At 47.8% G+C, this 18716-nt stretch overlaps 1 protein-coding gene across 1 annotated transcript in view; it reads right to left on the bottom strand.

Annotated features, from left to right (window-relative positions):
- KALRN (kalirin RhoGEF kinase) overlaps positions 1-18716 on the bottom strand; it is a gene marked incomplete at its 5' end in the record, with an annotated part of 528347 nt that overhangs the window by 7709 nt on the left and 501922 nt on the right. Inside the window, 6 exons of the mRNA XM_082311480.1 lie at positions 1145-1276; positions 2801-2922; positions 5099-5270; positions 5695-5722; positions 16212-16271; positions 17646-17769. Of these exons, the coding sequence (XP_082167606.1) occupies positions 1145-1276; positions 2801-2922; positions 5099-5270; positions 5695-5722; positions 16212-16271; positions 17646-17769 (638 nt within the window). The remainder of the gene's footprint in view (positions 1-1144; positions 1277-2800; positions 2923-5098; positions 5271-5694; positions 5723-16211; positions 16272-17645; positions 17770-18716) is intronic.

The following is an 18716-nucleotide window of genomic DNA, read 5'->3' as shown; positions in this document are numbered from 1 at the left end:
GTCATGTGTTTCTGCTCCTAACAGAAACACCTAACCATTGCCTAACCTGTGGCATCCCAAGGAGCAATACTTCATTCATCTGCACAGGGTCACAGAACAGAAAAGGACCCCTGGGACTCTGAGCCCTGTCACAGCCTATGATTTCTTTCAAGAATATATACAATTTTATTTTACTTCAGTAAGTTCAGGGCTTTTTACTTTTATATTATTTACCATGACCCGTATATTTTGTGCATGCTGTGGGCAAATTCTGAGTGCCAGGTCTCACAAGGTCAAGGCTGGTTTTACAGGGAAGAATCAGTGATTCCTTTGGAGTGGGAAGAATACTGAAAACTGGAAACACTGCTGCTTTCTTGCTGTTTGTTTTGGTGGCTGTTGTTAATAGAAGAGCTTTTATTCTTTCACAAAAATGCCAATCACGCTGATGGCACAGGGAGGGTCAAGGCAGAGTATTTGCCAAGAGAAGGTATTAATATGATGGAGTGATTAAGTTTGCACATCTACTAACATGAGGTAGGATTTTTTGAAGGATGAAGGGGAAAAAAACAGAGGCCACATACCTAAGGCAAGGTTTACTGCCCAGGGACCCTTACACCTTTGCAGGAAGAATGCAAAAAGGTATGTGAATCATTTCAAATGCCCTTTTCAAGAGCATATGCCTGTGCGTATTGGGAAACCAGTGCATTTAATATCTAATTCTTCAGGGGAAAAGGATGGTTGGATTTAAGAACAAATGGATTTCGGAGCTGAGCCTGAAAAGTGTGCAGGGATCTGCAACTCTATCCAGATCAAAATAATAATGAGGCTGCTTTGTTTTTGCATCCCCAGAAAACATCCACCAGAAAGGATGGATACCATGGTGGTAGAATGCAAATGATGAAAGGATGCCTTAGTGATGGATATGTTGTAGCTTAGCACACTTTACTTGCCAGAAGTGACTGGAGGAAACAGAAAGGTCTGTAATATATGCGAAGTTGGAATGGATGATAGAATGACTTGTTTTGGCCTTAGACTTTGGAATCTGTGAGCAACAGCTAGTGGCACCCCAGTGGTGGCAAGGATGCTTTTGGGACCTGTTGTGCCATAAAGGAGACTTACTTTGTTCTCATTCTCTCAGCCAGCGAGCACAGCTCAAACCACTTACCTTCTTCTCTGTACTCCACAGTGTAGCCTGAAATGGTGCAATTGCCTGTACTGGATGGGGGTAGCCAGCGTAGGATCACAGAGGTGCAGCTTCTCTCCTGAGCAATGGGGCGATTTGGGGCAGCTGGGACACCTTGGGAAGAGAAAACAAGCACTAAATCCAGCATCACATCAACAAGCACTAGTGCTTTATTCCGAAGATCAGGTGTATTAGGTACATCAAGTCACTACGAGGCAGCTGCGCCTTGCAGAGGCAGCGCTCTGGTTTACATTGGGTTACCAGCACAACCAGAGGAAAGGCAACGTCACGGTCCTGCTCGCCTACCACTGTGGGTCTGAGACCTCCATACTAGCAGCTAGGAGAGAACCGTGCTGCTTGCAAGCCCTGCTGCCTTGACATGGTCTCACAGTACTACAGGGCAGGGGGAATATCTTCATGCTCACAGCTGGTGGTCAACTGGACTGCGACACCCCAGGGAGCTCCCTGCGAGACCATCTGGGAGAATCGCCTCTTGGGTGTAGAGGATCTGTCTGAGCTCAGCTGCTCTAAAGGCAGAGCCGCTTTACCTGCTGCCTTCTGCTGCTAATGTTTGCTCCAGCTCAAGACCTGATGCAAAGCCCATGGAACTGAGAAAAACAAATATGCTAGTGGACTTCACCAAGCAGCGAATGAGGTTCTGGAGGTGGGTAGTCATCCTGAAGTGTCCAAAAATGACACAAGAAAGCCATTCAGAGCGCTTCTGGGTGTATGGCGCTTGCTTGGTATGTTTGGCAGCAGATTGACAAATGACCAGTAATTCTTCTGTGTTTTGCTCAGGGCTCCCTTCAGCACAGGAGTAGTTAGTGCAGCCACTAACTTGCTTGGATAAATTGAGGAAATTATATCTCCAGGGCAGTTTGTGAGACCAAACAAATTGACTTCTAAATGCTTGTGACACTCCTGCATCTGTAAGTCACCAGTTAGACATTCGTCTCTGTGCCATCCCCTTCAACGCAGCAGGCACCCCTCATCTCTCATGCTTACAGATCCCTTCCCAGAGCTGGCGGTCACAAGCATCAACTCATCATTTCATATTCATTACAGTTAGATGGGTCACTAATTACAGTGCTGAGAATTCAGGCTCAGAGATGTGTCTCTGAGTCCCTGCAGAACAGTTGGCCCAGGCCAAGCCTTACTCTCGCCTCCTCCGCCCCCCCCCCAGAGAAGGGGAGGCTGAAAACCAGTGTCAGTGGATCCCAGGTCCCCCCACTCCAGGCAGGCTCTAAAGCACAGAGCTCCCTGTGGGCAGCTGGGGCATCATCCCCCCAGGGGCTCGGCAGCCCGAGGGAGCTCAGCTTCCCCCGGCCGACCTTACCGAGCCCCTGGGAAGCAGCGCTGCGAGCAGGATGTAGGAGCTGAACCAGTGCCAACGCATGTTCATTTTCCAGATGTGATGCTTATGATCAGATGACTTAATCAAGCGCAAAGAGTCTGCGATGCCTTCAGCCATCAGTGGGAGTCTTGGCTGAGGAACGGTTGTACAATTTTAACGTCTCAATTCACCTGGCACAGCTCCATGTCCGGCTGCCTTTGCACCGGCTATTCCTGTGCGCTCCCAGCCCCCACCAAGGGACCCGTGCAGGAAAAACTCCTGGGTGTTAAGGTCCGATGTGCTACCTTGAACTTTGATGGTTGCAGAGGTTGATGCAGTTCCGTGTTCATTGGTTGCCACACAGGTGTAAATGCCACTGTCCTGAGGCATCAGGTTGCAGATCTTCAAGGTGAGCTCCCCGGAGTCACTGTGGATGCAGGAAGCCCCAATTATAAAGTGCTGCTTCACTTGCTAATGCTTTTTATACCAGTTCCTGTCCTGCCTCATTACAAACACACGTGCACACAAATCCTGTTAACTCATTTGAAGGAACATCCCTCCAGCAATCTGGTACCCAAACACAACCCCTCCATATGTCAGGATTAGGCCGTTAATGAAAACTTCGAGCAGAATGGTCCAAATTGCCTGCCAGGCAAATCTACTTGTCTGCTGTGGCCTCGGAGGAGATGGGGAAGGATCACGCTAGCAGCAAGCAAAGTCCAGGAGCTGAACATTTGCTGTGCCTGTCCAGAGCTGGATGCTTAGACTCCATATATCTGGAAAGATTTCCCCAGGCACATCTTTCCTATCTTGGGAGATGCTGAGCTGCTGTGCCTCTGCAGTTAAGTCCAACACATGCTGGACAAATTGGGCTTCCCAGAGATGCAGAAAGCAGTCACACAGCACAGGGTGCCTGACACTTCTGGGAAGCTTCAGACCCCTGGAGCATGTGCTGTTGATCTAATGAGGCTGCCAGGCCCCCAGTCAGAAGGCTGGACATCTCACAAAAGCTAGGGATAAAGAATGTCAGCTCCAAGTTTGTGAGAGACACTCAATCTTTGGGCCAATCTGAGCAAATAAACAGCTCTACAGAGTCTAGTGAATTTATAGGAGGTCTGTACATAGTCACTTCAGTTTGCATACTGCAGTCTTCAATATGCAATTAAGAAAGTTGGCCTGAATTAAAGGATTTTGCTTGTGTAACTGCTTTAGCTGTACTGGAGACCCAGCTTAGAGCCAACAATAAATTCCCTTGATGGCAAAAGTAGACTAGTTCTTGAATGCATAATCTATCGGAAACTGCAGAAGGACATGGTTCCCAGTATAACTGCCTGGACACTGTGGCTTTTGCTGGTCTGACTATGCTGGCTTAAAATAGGATAGAAATATCCCCTTCCCCCGCAATCCAGACACTCAAGCCAGCAAGATTTGTAAGACAGCCACTGATCTGCTGGGCCTCTCCTTGGCAGGCAGTGTCTTCACTGAAAAACAAATACAAGTAACAAGACAAGTGCTGATAGTGCACAGGGAGCCGATGCACAGGCGAAAAACTGTGATGGAAAACAGAACCTTGTACAGAAATATCCCCCCATCCCAGCCCCAGCCAGAAGCCTGGAGATAAGGCACTAGCAATCTACTGAGTAATGGCTAAAAAGACAATTTTGGGTGCTCTGGGGCGGCTGCACAAGCCAATAGTCTCTGAAGGAAGCTCTTGATCGGATGTAATTTTTTTTACTGAACATGTAAAATCCCTTCTGTCTCAGTGTTCATTTTTCACTCTCAGTGACTTTGTACTCCCTGGATTCATCTCAGCCTGAGCCAGAAGTGCTGAAAAGTTTGCATGAAAGATTGCCTCCCGGAGATTTCCACTGCAGTTTGGCCCAAATCACTTATATAAGCTGCCGATGAGCATCCAGCAGCGGGCTGTTACCTGACCTGAATTCAACTCCGGATCTTTTCGGATCTTCCCAGTGCTTGCTGTAAAGATGGTTTTCCTCCCCCCAGGCCGAGCCAGGAACATCACGACAAGCATCTTTCTGTCCGATGCAGCCACAGCCAGATGTAGCCTTCCCAAGAGCACAAGTAGGCTCTTTTAGGAAGAGCTGAGGAAAGGCTCAGGAAAACTGCAGGAGATACCACCTCTGCCCATGAGATGAGAAAATGCCCAATGATACAGGTATTGCAACCTGGTGAGGGCTTGCTCTGCTTGACTCCAGTTCCTGCCACAGGTGAGCATGGCATCAACTCAAGCAGAGAATGTGGAGGCAATATTAGCCAAACTAATATGCTGGAAACATTAATTGCTTCTGGCTCGCAGCTGGCTCAGGAGGTCGTGGCCTCCTGGGGCACAGCACAACCAGAGCAAGTTAACGACTGCCAGCACCATGCTCTGTGGATACAGTTTCTGTGGGGAACTATAGAGCTACCCGAGCCCCAAAGTTTGACCCTTTCTAGCTGACGTGTGGTGCAGCGATGGGCCAATACACCATGCCAGACTTGATTAACTGCGTTTCTAATAAGCCTTGTAGCCTGGCTGGTGCCATGTTTGAGGGCAACACGACAATCGTGACCAGCTATGCTGGGATCCAAAGGCGGGACCTTACCAAGATGACACTGTGTAAGTGGCTGTGCTGTTGTCATTGTCAAGAATGTTTTGATCCGGTCCTTTCCAGGTTATTGTTGGTTTGGGCCGTCCACAGACTTTGCACTGCAGCATCACTGTGTCGCCGAGCAGGCAGGTGATGTCGACTAACGGCACAAGAAACTCTGGAGCCACTGGAAAAAAACATGGGGATACAAACATGACACCTTCTTTTAATCTACAGGCGAGGATGTTCCCCGTACAAGTCTAGAGAATACATTATAGGACCAACTATGGGATCTGGGTCCCAAACAGCTGGGGGTCCTGGGATTATGTTACCAAAACTCCCCCTTCACTAAAAGCCAGCTGTCAACAGCTCAGCAAAGGAGGGGCCAAGACTTTGTGAAGGCAGGTTTGGGGCATTCAGCCTCGCCTGTGGCCCTGGGCTGTCTGAGCCGAGCAGCCAGCTGAAGGACTGCTTTCCCTGGGGACCGAGTGGTGGAGAGCTGCCTTTGCTGTAAATGCTGATGGGTGCAGAGCATGCTGTTGCACCGGAGTCAGTCACAGCTGCTGACTTGCCCCTCTGTGCCAGTCAGTGCACAGCTGTCCTTAACTCACCTTCTTGAATGAAATTGGGGTTGATTATCTGAAAAATACAAAGAAATAAAAGCATTTATTTTTCTGGACAGTGACAAAGGGACATCTGGTTTCACAAGGTACCATGGTGAACGTGATCAGAACTACAGAAGCACTGCCCAGTGGCTGCTAACAACCTCTAACAACCGGCAGACGCAGCGAGCTCTAGTGACAACTGAACAAGCCCGTGCACAGCTGGGAAAGTAAATGGAAGCTACGGCTTCTTGAACTCTGATAAAGCATCGCAGGTAACAGGCACAACACCAAGGCTGAGGAGGGTGGACGTGCTTTCTCTTTGCTTGGGTGATAATGCTCAAGCCATTAACTCTTCTTCCCGGAGGTGGTTTGTGCCCTGCTGTGCCCGGCTACAGACTCACATCACACAGTGCCTGCAGTCACCACGCACCTGGGGCACCTCACCAGCACTCTGGCTGCTAACCAGCTTTGGGGACACGCCTTTTCACTTCTGCTCAGCTTCAGGAAAAAAAGGTAGAGCACTAAAACAGAAATACTGCCTTCTTTTTGCTTACTGGCAAGTATCAGTCTTGCAACAACTCTTGGTCTATCACAATGAGTAAAATTTCACTCGTTTCATTGGACTGCTGGAAACCTTCCAAATTGAAACTAGGTTTGGGTAACTGAGAGTTATTTTATCTAACTAGTTAATTGCACAAGTTAGCGAAGACTTGAAAAGCTACTGTCTCTCCGTGGCCTATATACTCCAATTACCTCATGAAACCCTGGAAGCAAAGTTGGGAAAAGCAGAGACCACGCCACTAAGTTCTTACACGCAGCATCAACCCTAACTACATAGTGGTGTACAATAATATAGAGGTTTTAGCCTCATTAACTGTTTTAATAATCTCATAAGGCCTTGTTATCCAAATTCAGACTAATAATTTGATATCAAGCACCATAAGCACGAGTGTGGTTTATCTCGCCTTAAATATCTTTGTTACTATCTATTTCAGAGCTATTTTAGAAGATGCCAATGAAGCAATGACCTAATTCATGGCCTGCCAAAGCTGATGGGAGTTTTTGCAAAGGCTCAGAAACCAGGCCACGAAGCAGAAGCAATAAAGCTTCAAAGTAACGTAGCTACATCTTCAAGATTTATATTTATAATTTGGCTTTATAAATAGTTTTCCAAGGTGAATGGCTCAGGATGCCACTCAAGAAGGCATTCGAGCATATTCAGGTTCATTTTGGTTTCAAAGCCCTTCTTCATAGCCCCAGGCAAACCTCTGGTACCAGCACTGAGGCCTCAGGGGCTGCTTTCCCCTATCACCACCAGAAAGCCCAAATGAACCAGGAATAACATGGACTCGCCACTCACAAAGGTTCATTTTTTCCCCATAGAAACATACCTTACATCAACAAATTCCTTGCCATCTGAGACTGAGACTATCCTTTGTCCTAGCAATAGGCGGAATTTGATCCTTCGGGACACATCTACAGAGAACACAATGTTCACGGCACTGGTTGAAACAACTGGTCAATGGCAGTGCTTTACAGTCTGCACTCCAGAAATGAGTAGGGGCTGCTGCTTGTGGGCAAAGCAGGTTTCAGTCCCTACCACATAGCCAGTCAGTCCTAAAGCTCTACACCTGGTGGGCAGAAGTGTGACGGTTTGGACTCTCGCATGCTCCCAAGAGCGCTAATATTTCAAACATTTCATTCCCAGCATCCTGGAAGGAGCCAACCTCTGCCTACATCCCCAGAGAGGACTCTTTGAGCACTATTATTATGATTAGGGCTTCTTATTTTTTAAAGCCATGTTGGGGGCACCTCTGCGGCAGAGAGGGTGCAGGAGAGCGTGCCACCCCTGCAATGGGACGGCACGGCTCAGCAGGCAGGAGCCTGAGCGGGTGAGAGAGCCAGCCAGGCTCTTCGGGTCCTGTGTCAGGCCTTCCTCCTCCTGGCTGCACCTCCTGGCCCTGGTTTCGCTTGGGAAGCACAAAGCCCCATCGAAGGGTACTGCTGGGCAGCGACGCCAGGACGTGGACCTCTGGCCAGCCACCCCAGGAGCCCCTGAGAGGGTGAGAGGCTCAGAGGCTGCGATTGCTGCTCGGCAGGGTCCAGGACCCACATACGGCCCCCTGGATGCCGTGGGCAGGAAGAAATCGGGGTGCAGGAGGGCACTGGATGAAGAACATCTTCTCTCCCACCTGTGCATGTGGAAAAGGAGATGGATCTTCATGATTAAGTTGTATCGCTCACACGACACAGCAAAGAAAAAGCTGTTCTGTGGATAACCATTGCTCGTCACTTTTCACCCAGTGAGACCATCTACTTATCAGCTGAGTAACCCCAGGCATCAGCTCATTTGCACAAACATCTTCATTTTTGTAATTTTTGGCTTAACTGGAATACACATCTATCCTCTGAAGCTCTCCCCTTCCTTCCCTGCAGCATGCAGTAAATTCCCTTATTATTCACTGATTTCCATCCTTGTAGGATTAGAGATCAGGAGAAAGAAACACTCCTAACGCTTTATATTAATTTTATAACTCTAAAGGATTCATTAGAAGATGCAGCTACGGTGACAAATGTAATGGATATATCTATAAATAAATAATGCTACATTTCTAATGACTTCCAAGGCACAATCATTTATAATAGTTGCCTTACCAATATTTTTTCCCCTTGCCTCACCATGGAAATATCAGAAATAAAATTACCGCTGCTAGATAATATTGGAAGCGTCTATGGGTAAAATTTACATTTCCTTTGCTAAAACTTCATCTGTTAATTAATAAAATGTTACCTAACCACACCCCCACAGCCATGTTGCAGCTGTTGCCTGCTGTAAGCTTAGACAAAAATAAAAGCCTGTTTGCAAGAGAATGTTTAAGTGCTACCAAAGTGATTTAATAGATCACTTAATTAGGGAACGGGATTTGGTCTGCTTTGAAGGAGGGAGTCAAATGATGGGGTGAGAAGGGCAGAAATAGGAAAGCAAAGGTTCACAGCCAGATCTGCGGCCAGCAGCCAGCTCCGCTGGCTCACACGTCCGCTCCCAGGCCCCGGGGGTCTGCTGCCTCTCTCTCTAGGCCAGCCGCGTTTCCAGGCTATGGGCGGATGGCAGGAGATGCCGGAGTCCGCAGAGTTCTTCTAGATTAAGTGCAAGACCTTTGGAGATGATTTCTTCATTTGCCAAATTTTTAATCCCCGTGGGTGGAGAGAAGGGCTCCAGAGTGTGGCCCCGCTGCCCTCGGAGGACGGGAGCTCACGTACCGCTTGTCTGCACAGCCTCCTGCCGGGGCTGGGGCTGGTTTCCCTGATGGACGGACTTGCCAAGCACCTCCCAGAGCCTCTCAAGAATGATGCTGTGTGCAAAAAGCTGGAAAAGCTGTCAAAATCCCTGCAAGTGACTCTTCCCAATTCTCTTCCTCTTTCTCAGGGCTTTCACAGAGAGATGAAAGCCAGGCCGCGTTGCTCTGGAGAGCAGAAATCCCTGCCAGCGAGGGGCGCGGGGCAGGCTGCTGGTGAGCAGGGTGAGGTGCCAAGCACTGAAATGGGGATTACAGGCAGGGGGTGCAGCTCCCCCGCAGCCGCGGAGGCTCGGGGGCCAGCACGCTGCACCCGCGGCACACGATGACACCAGAGATGCTCTCACGGGCAACACGGTGGGCTCCAAATCCAAGGGACTTCTCCCTCAGAGAAAAGGAGGTGAAAGACCGCCCTCTCCAGCATGTTTTCCCCATTTTCAAAGCCCCTGCTCGCCCTAGGGAGCTCCCACACAAGCCAAAGGGCAGCGGTGGTGTTTGCGGGGGTGATGGAGGAGCCCTGGCTTCTGCGCATCACTCCCTCAGGGCACGCCCTGCGCTGCTTTGAGATCACCAGGGGGAAAAAAAAAACCCTGCTGGTTACGTGGCTTTTGTGGAGTTTTACTTTTCTTCTCTCCGAAAAGCAACGTGAGGCTCAGCCCTGAAACCCCACTCAATCTGTAGCGGTTCAAACGAGGACCTCACAGCCCGGCCCTCAGCCGAGCATTCCTGGCCACGGTGGCCATGAGCAGGAGACGGTGGCCCGAGGTCTGACGCTGACAAGGGCTCCCTGAAGAAATCCCAGCAAACACCACCTTCACCGCTGCGGCTGCCAGTCTGGCCTGCGACCGAACAAACTCATGGGGATGGAACTACCAGTGCAAAAACTTCTCACACCATCTTCAGCATCAGTCCACACCAGGCAAACGCAAACCCTGAGGGACAAAACTCGGTTGGCAATGCAGTCACTCCTCACATAAGAAACACAGCTGGCTCTTTTTTCTAGGAACACAAATTTAGTTGAAATGAGATAGATTCATTTTTTTCCATTGGATGGAATACCTGTAGCCTGGTCCAGGGTAGGTGAAAACTTGTAACGCTCCCTCCGCAGCCAGGAGAGTTTCTGTTTCCCATACAATGAAGGCTGAAAATGGAAACCCCACACCAGGTGACACAGGCAGACCATGAAACGGCCTCTGCTCAAGGGAGGTGGGGTCTAACGCTGACCGGGCAAAGACAGGGAGCTGGAGGGAGGGGGGGGGAGATAAAGAAATGGGAGGACGGGTCAGGGTTATTCAATAAAAAAGCCAGAAATAGACTTTGCTTCTCCCGCCTCCAGCCTGCGCTGTTTCAGGGCTCAAACCATAGAAGGCACACGAGGCGCTTACTTGAATGCCTTTGGGGACCTGCAGGGACCTAAGTGACTTAGATCTGAATGACTTAAGTGTAACTTAGTCTAACAGTCAGGCTTAGAAAAGCAGCATAGGTGCTGCATCCAGCAACTCAGTATTTTGCAGTACTGGGCCACTTTTTTCCGAGTTTGTTAAGCTCATGTTGCAAAGATAAAAAGGCATCTGCAGCAGTAGCAGTGAAGTCCACTTGCAGAGTGACTCTGACTGCCCCAGTTCTTCACAAGAGCTTATCTTTCATTTGTGCACACACGCTGTATCTGGTGGGGAGCAAGAAACCATTCTGCAATGCCAACGGCCGGTCCTGAAATGCTCTGCAAGCGCAGCTCGGCTGCCTGCAAGGGCTTCTCGCCTTGGCCAGGGCTTGCTTCTCTGTTGCAGGGATGCCCTCGCCATGCCTAACCCACCTCCCTGGAGGAGGCTTGAGTGCAGCCCAGACAGATGCAATGCACAGAAGGGCCCAGCAGATGCTCAGATTCTTCCAATGCCACATTTCAGTCCCATTTTAAGGAGTGCATCAAAAAACAGGAATGAGAATATTTTTTCCTCCAAAGCATAAGGCTAGGCCACGAACTAAGCCCTCTGTAATAAGATCCATGCTTTATCTAAACAGTAGAGGGCATGTTTACACCAAGACAAGCAGCTCAGCATTTTGTAAACACTTCATGGCACTTCTTGTTCACTGAATTAAAATAAAATATTGACGCAATTGCACATTCTGGTAGCAGAGTCAGCAGCGTGTTCCTTGCTCCCTCACTCAAAAAAAAAAAAAAAAAAGAAAGAAAGAAAAGCATTAATGAGTCTCAAAAAAATGAAATGAGTTACAGAGGAATTAAGCCAACTGTAATTTGTAGGAAATATCTATCAATCCGTCTCTGACTAGGTCAACTTTTACTTTGAGACTTTTGGGGGGACAAGCTCACACTGCCACCAGCCTCCCCTCTCCCCAAAAAGAAACAAATTAACAAGAGAAATTTCTTTATAAAAGGAGCAAATGAGGATCCTGCTACACATGGCTAGATGCTGCCAAAGGGAAAATATCACGTAAAATGGGAGAATGGTATCTGATGAAACGTCCACGGCATCAGGCTGTTGGTGGGGACGGGGGATGCCTTCTGGCACCCAGCGTGGATGGGCTCAGCTGCCTTTGAGACTGATGGAGAAGCCACAAGGGATGCTGGCTGTTGTACATGCATCCGTGCAAAGCAGAAGCCCTCTTGCCCTGGTCACGCTCTCGCTGTGAGGCCCTAATGGTTGGTGTGCTTCAACGGCTGTAGCTGCGGGATGCCTCTGGTACTCCAGGCACCGTGTGGTAGCACTCTACCCCCTTCCTGCAGATGAAGTAGTCACTTCTTCCTCTTCCAAAAGCTAAACCGCAGTGCCTGCGCTGCCAGCTCCGGCTACGTCACACCTGACGAGCCACCTTCCTCGTCGGTCTCAGCAATCTCTGCACACTCAGGGCAGCAGGACAGCGGTGTCGCCCATGGAGGCCACCCCATGGACAGACAGGAGGTTCTCAGGATTGTACTCGTTCACACTGTGATAACATGCCAGGAAAGGCTTTCTTACCAGTATTACACGAGATCTCGCAAAAAGAGTATGTTAGATCTGCTCTGGAGATGGACAGCTCAAGGCAGGGGGTGAAGGCATTTGCTTAAAGCACTTGGGAATTCTTGGCCTGAGCTGCGTGTTGACTTGGAGCCAGTGCTGTATCCACCAAACCATTACTTACTCAGCCACTTGGACTGTGGGGGTGCTAACACAATATTCTTCCCTACAGTATGTTTCCTAGTGCTTATCTTGCTCTAAGTGTTTCTGAGTACTTCTTAGCATGCTAAAATGTCGTAACTGAAAAAAATAGATTATGAAACCCAACTTACATACCTTGGCAATAGCCCAGCTCACTAATCTAATGATGGCACTTCCACTGACTCGGGGTGGGCCTGGACTTCGTCTCTCCTTTGCACAGCTAAGAAACTGGAACAAACGCTAGACGCTTGGTGACAGCTGTGTGTTGGTCAGGATTATTTGTAACGCGCCGCAGTTGGAGTCACGCTGTGCAAAACAAGACGACTGGAGCCATGTCAGATCCCTACATGTGGGGTCTACCCCAAAGCCTGGAAGAGCTGCTGCTGAATTTAGTGAGGTTTAGCTCGGTCAGGTCTTCTGACTGCTGGAAGGACATTCACTTAGACAAAAGAGGTAGCCCGACGGGATCTGCACAGTTGACTTATGACCTCGTCAGTAATATCAAAACCCCATGAGACGTTGCAACACAGAATTGTAGGACAATTAGTTGCGTCATTGTCCAGGACCCCAGACTTGGGTGTGGATGATGATTACTGATTCACAAGGGCATACACCTTCTTTCCAGAAGCAGAGCTGCCTGTCCCCATGCAATTAGCTACAGTCATGTGGAAAGGGAGTCTCTGATCTTTCTTAAATATAGGTTACTCCTGTCCCTCACGTGGCTACACACGCTCCTTAAGTGCCTGCTCCTACACTCACATGCCTAACAGGTGAGTTTGCACCTTCTGTTTTGTGAAACAACAGTGCAAAGCAGAAAACTAGGGGAAAAAAAACCAAATTTCATTTCTATCCTTATGCACTTTCATTACATATTAATAAACAAAGAGAAAAGAAACAGCCACCAAGAGATACTATTTCTATTCATAATTACAATGAATGGAAAGTTCTCCAAGGCCAGCATGTCCCCGTGTAGCCAAAATCATAGTAATGGCATTTTAGCTTTTTTAAACAGTCACCCAGTATTTCAGTTTCCTGCTCTCACTATATCAGTTCTCGACATTTCTTTCTTTTTATGTTTCCCCTTGAAACAAAACAAAGCCAAAGCGCTTCAGAAGTCTGGAATCTACTGAACAGATATGTGGTATTTTATAAACAGCAAGCAAAGCTAGATCTGAAAGACCACAGTTGCTGTGGGACATCATGGATACTACGACCAGCTTACCGACTTCTTGCACAGTGAGTAGGCTGGAGGTAAATTGCACTGACATTTCCAAGTAATTAATACGGCTGCTTTGCGTTTAGAGACTGCTGTCTCTGTTCCAGCACTGGGTGCACGTTCTCACGCACGATGGGAGGAAGAGGGATGTCAGGGGTGACAGTCCTATAAGAGAAGCCAGGTGACTTGCCCTGTTATTACCTCGCTGTAATAATAGCTACAGACAACTCCTCCTTAATGACAGAGGTATGGCCTCATGCACCTCTAAATGTTGATGGCCAGGACACAGCTCTCCTACCAGCACTCCCAGTGTCTATAAAATTGGTCACGAGCTGAGCCAGGTGTGAGGACAAGATCTTGCCCCTCCTTGGGCAGCCAGGCTCAGCTCACCCGGAGCTCACCAGTGGCTCCGCTGGGACGTACCATGCTGAGCAGGGAAAGGAAAACCAGGTGAGATACTGATTTTCAGTGCACACACAGGCTGGGGTGCAGGGGTAGCACAGCTGTTTAACAATTATTTAAGCCTAGGACACAAAGCCTAAAAGACCCGATGAGGCCCTCAACCAGGCTCTGGTGCTGGAAGAAGCTTGCCTTGCCTCTGTTTTAGTGAGAAAAGACTTTACCTCCCAAGGCCTTAATATAGTTCATTTCTCAACATGTTTGAAAAGAAGCATGAAAAAATTAATAATAAATGGAAAGGGAGAACAACTGTGGCTTCCAGTAGTGAATATGCCAGACCTTTACAGACTAGACTTCCCCATGGCCGCTTCTAGGGCTGTTTCCCTCATGAGCATTTTAGCAACCTGCCCTTGCTCTGCTCCCTCTGGATGATTTTGTTCAGTTTATAGCGGGTATCAGCAATCCCTCCCCCCCAGCATTTGTTGGCCAGACCAACGAGCTGACCGTGCGCACTCCAGGCTGCAGATGTGCTAAAACCAGCACAAAGCGAGGGCTGTGCTGCTCCTTGCCAGGCAGTGTCACCTTAGGTTGGCGTTAAGTCACCCCCAAAACTGCACTCATTTTGTCTCTCTCTGCCATTTTAAACAGTTGCTCAGCCCCAAAGAGTTTTGCTCAGAAGCAGACTTGAGCTTTCCAAGCCATGAGGAGCACTGTGGCTCCAGGGACTGCAGTGCAGCGCAGTGACACTGTCGCCTCCAGTAAGCGCCCTGGAAGATGCAGGATGGGGTTTCTGAGTGTAAATCATGTCACACACCAGGCTCATAGTTACTCCCCCAACAGCAGATTCATACCACAGCCAAGACTTCAAATTAGCATCTTTTGGTTTAAATGGAAAGGGTCTTACCTCCTGAACTGAGGAGCAGGCAAGAACAGTAGACTGTACTACAGTAAAAAAACCCAAATCAAACGAACAAAAAGACCCACGTGGGCCATGCCAGAGCTAACTAGAAATGCCGACAGTGTAAGGACTCCACTGACAATTTTGAAACATTTGGTTTTCCTCCTATTGAGCAAAGTCAAAACACAGAAATCCTCTGCAAAAAGAATGGTGATTTTCACCCAGCTCTATACATTACCCCGGTATCTCAGCCACCTTTTACTCCACAGGGCAATTTCCAGTGATCTAAAGCTGACACAGACTTATGTGCAATAACTGGGCACTGCCTTGTAACAAATACATATACTTGTAGTTGTTACCTGTGATTGGCAAAATGCGCTTTGGATATGCAAACATGCTCCTGAGAATAATGCGGCTTTAGTGATAAGCACCATTCAATCTCCAGGATGTCGGCTGGGTCAAAAGCTTTCCGTTAGTACACATCCCCTTCTCAAAGATGTGTTTATTGATGCCAAAACAATTAAAATAAAAGAGAGCCTTCAGGTTAATAGCTGAGGTGGTGCATCTCAATACACTTCTCCCTCTTTTTTTTTCCCTCCAGGAGGAAGAGCAGCTTTCTTTTGCAGGATGTTTCTAGTGCAGCCTGGCTAACAGCATCCCGGAGATCTCCCAGGACTCACGGATATCCCTGTTCTCCAGTGACCTGCCCTGTCAGCTCTACAAAATCACTTATGCCTCTCTGACCCTTGTCCGTGCCTGTTTCAGTAGGAAGCTCTTTCAGCCTTGGTACAACGTATACAAATGCTTGATGTGGCCACTATACACAGAGAAAAATGGGTCCTGCAAGATATTAATTGAGGAGAACTAGATATATAACTCTCACGACTTTAAGCTCCTTCAGGCTCTGTCAACAAGGCACGGCTTGGTCAATCTACTAGAATCGGTGGTTTCACACTGGAAAAAGAGTAGTGTAATGTATCACAAGGGTGCATCAGCCTTTTCTGTGATACGGGTACATTAATGCAACCAGTTTCACCATCCTCTTTCAGTACCTTTATAGAAACACAATTTCCCCCTCTGCTAGGAGAAAAAAGAAACATTGTCTTTTCTGATCTCCTAGATAACTTAAAGCACTAGTTGTGGTGCAACAACATTTGCTCCAGTGATTTATAACACAAGCCTGACGAGCAGCTCAGCACATATTTGCAGGGCAAGGGGTGTTTTTAATACAGAAAGCTGCTGCGTTTGTCGGCAGTTGACATGCACGCATTATCGTTTCATTGAATGAGGTCCCAGGTGGGAAACAGCGACTGAGGGTGGCTACGTGAGCCTCCAGCTTCCTCCTCAGCTTCCTCCACTGCTCCCAGCACAAAGGCAGCCCAAACTCCAGTTCACCACTTGGCAAAACCAGAACTGGTGCTTTGTGTGACTCACACTTGATTGGCACATATGTCCACGAGTGATACAGACCCACCAGCTCCCCTTTCAGCAAAGGCATTTCAAAACAGGCACATGTTCTTGGAAAAAAAAAATAATACCACAAGGATTATTGTCTCTACCTCCATGCTAGTATTGGGGTCAAGGTCATCACACTCTGATTCCTCTGAGCTGTTTGTCTCCTTGTTTGGCAGCATGAAGAGGAAGAAAGAGAAAACGAGATTAGAAGAGAGATTGGTTAGACAGGGCAGAGCAGCACAGGAGTTGTGAGCAGCATGGAAATGGGTAACAGTACAGAAAATGCTCTAAAAAAACAAACAAAAACCAAACAAACAACAAAACAGGGGAAGCAAAGGCAAAGACATGCTTTTGCCAAAGAAGAGGCAGTGATTCTGCAAGTCGTTCAGGTAGTAAAACCAGCGAGGAAGCAAGAGGAGGAAGAACTGTGGCCGCCATGCTGGAGCAACTGCTCCCCTCGGGCCCAGTCCTTCCCCGGCTGGCTGCGGGGCTGCGGGGCTGCGGGGCTGCGGGGCGGCTGCGCGGTGGGTGCGAGGGGTGCCCGGGCTGCAGTGGCAGGGTTCCTCCCTTTGCACATGCCATGGCTATTTCACTAGGCTTACAAGACGGAAAGCCTCCGCAAAGGAAAACACTTAATCATGGGCTCTCCTGGAGAGGGGTGGATCCAAAGGACATGCTCAAGTGCTTTCCTGAATCAAGGCTGGGCTTTGGTTGTGTCAAAATCACAAGTGTTTGCTTGCCTCTGTTGGGAGGGAAAGCCCCAGATTAGTCCTGAGCAGGCCTCATGGTCGGTTTATAGGGATGGATCCTCTGAATTGGAGCACAGTAGTCAGGCACCCAGAGCAGAAGATGGAGCTTAACCCCACAGTTCTCAACCTTTTCCATACTGGGAGATCTCAGAGAGAGAGAGACAGACACAGACACGCACACGCACACGCACACACACACACGAGACCCTCTCCTGGCCAGACAGAGTCAGCATCTCTGCCCTGTCTGACAATATGGAAAGAAAAAGGTCATTGAGACCATCTCCCCAGACCAAAAATCTTAAGCATCTCAAGGTTGAGAACCCCTTATCTCAAGATGTGGTGAAATATTGGCCTAAAGAAAGCTCATCAACTTGAGTAATTGGTTCACCCAGTGGCTTTCTCAGCACTGCAGCTGCTCTGATGGAGCTGCAGATTGGGCTCGGTCAGAGGTCAGTAAATCACTTTGTCTCAATTTTAAGAACAGTTATTTAACCAGATATATAGTTGTTTTTTTAATGAAGATTACTTACTTGCATGTGGGATGCCAGGAAAAAGAAAACGAAAAACAAAGGCTGCATTTTATCTTGCATGCAAAAATCCTGCTAAAATGGATACTACAAAAAAAGAAAAAAAAAGATAACTAAAGTGGAAAAAAACAAAAAAAAAAAACAACAAAAAGAACAAACCCAAAATCGCCGCCCCCTCCCTCTCTCAGGAGAGGATGCTGTAGGGGGTGAAAAGGATGGGAAGCAGGAGAGCAGCACACAGCTTTCAGATGGCCTTACTCACTTTAACAGAGACTTTGTTCCCCAGAATATCCTTGGATTTACGTGGCCCATTGGCTTCATTTTTGCCACTGCTCTCCTTTTCCGCCCGCTTTCTCATGCGCAGGGTATGCCATGAACATGACTTCCTGTTGTACCAAAAAACGCAGCAATCAAACGGCAAATCATAGCAGGAAGGAAGGATTTGGAAAGGGGAACCAGCATCCACATTTGCGATTACTGCAATTCCCTAGAAGGTGAAAGCCACCAGCAATATGCCTATCTCAATCTGAGCAATGAGAGTTGAAGTTAAAAACCGAACCAAACAGTTCTGCGAAGCAGATGTTGTGCCACGCTTGCTGTTTAAATGCATGGAGCAGGAAAAAAATGCCCGTGATGGAAGCAGGTGACTAGAACTTGGTCATCTGGTTTCAGGGACTTTGTCTTGCATTGCCACAAATCAGAATTTGTTTTATTTTTGCTATAGTTAAAAGGTCACTTTGGTCCTTAGTCTTGTTGGTTAAAAGCAGTGCAACAAATGTAAATACAGGAGAACGGTCTTAATAGATTACTCAGTAGAGCAAATAAAAAGCAAATTTAAGAAATTCAAGGTGTTGCTCCCTACACGTTGCTCAGAACATGAATAGCTCAACAAATAGGAGCTTCATCATTAACTTTCCAAGAGATAAGTAATTTCCTAGAATGCTGTGCCTCTCAAGACCAAGAATTTCCCATTTGATTTTGCCAATCTGGTTAGAGAAGACATCAGTCAGTCCGTGGTTTTTGACTAGCATCACAGCAGGCATGATTTCCAGTACACTTTTCACCCCTCATTACTGCTCCTATGTCCTTACTCTTGGAAAAAAACAATAATAGACCACGTCACCCTTTGTAAGAGCAATGCTGTGTTGACAACAGAAATTGCGTATCGAAGCAAACATAAAAAATTAAGAAAAAACCAAAACAGTTCTTAATATGGATTTCATTTGGTTTAAATAGTGGACAGGTTGGGGGGATTTGGGAAGGGGTATGTTGTCCAAAGCAGAAAGCTCTCAAAACAGCAGTGTGATGAGCTGGGATCCAGGTTCAAAGCATC

The sequence above is a fragment of the Platalea leucorodia genome, assembly GCF_965183815.1.
Source record: "Platalea leucorodia genome assembly, chromosome: 5".
In the NCBI taxonomy this organism is placed as follows: Eukaryota; Metazoa; Chordata; class Aves; order Pelecaniformes; family Threskiornithidae; genus Platalea; species Platalea leucorodia.
Note: the sequence above shows the minus strand (reverse complement) of the source record. Positions and strands in the feature narration are given on the sequence as shown.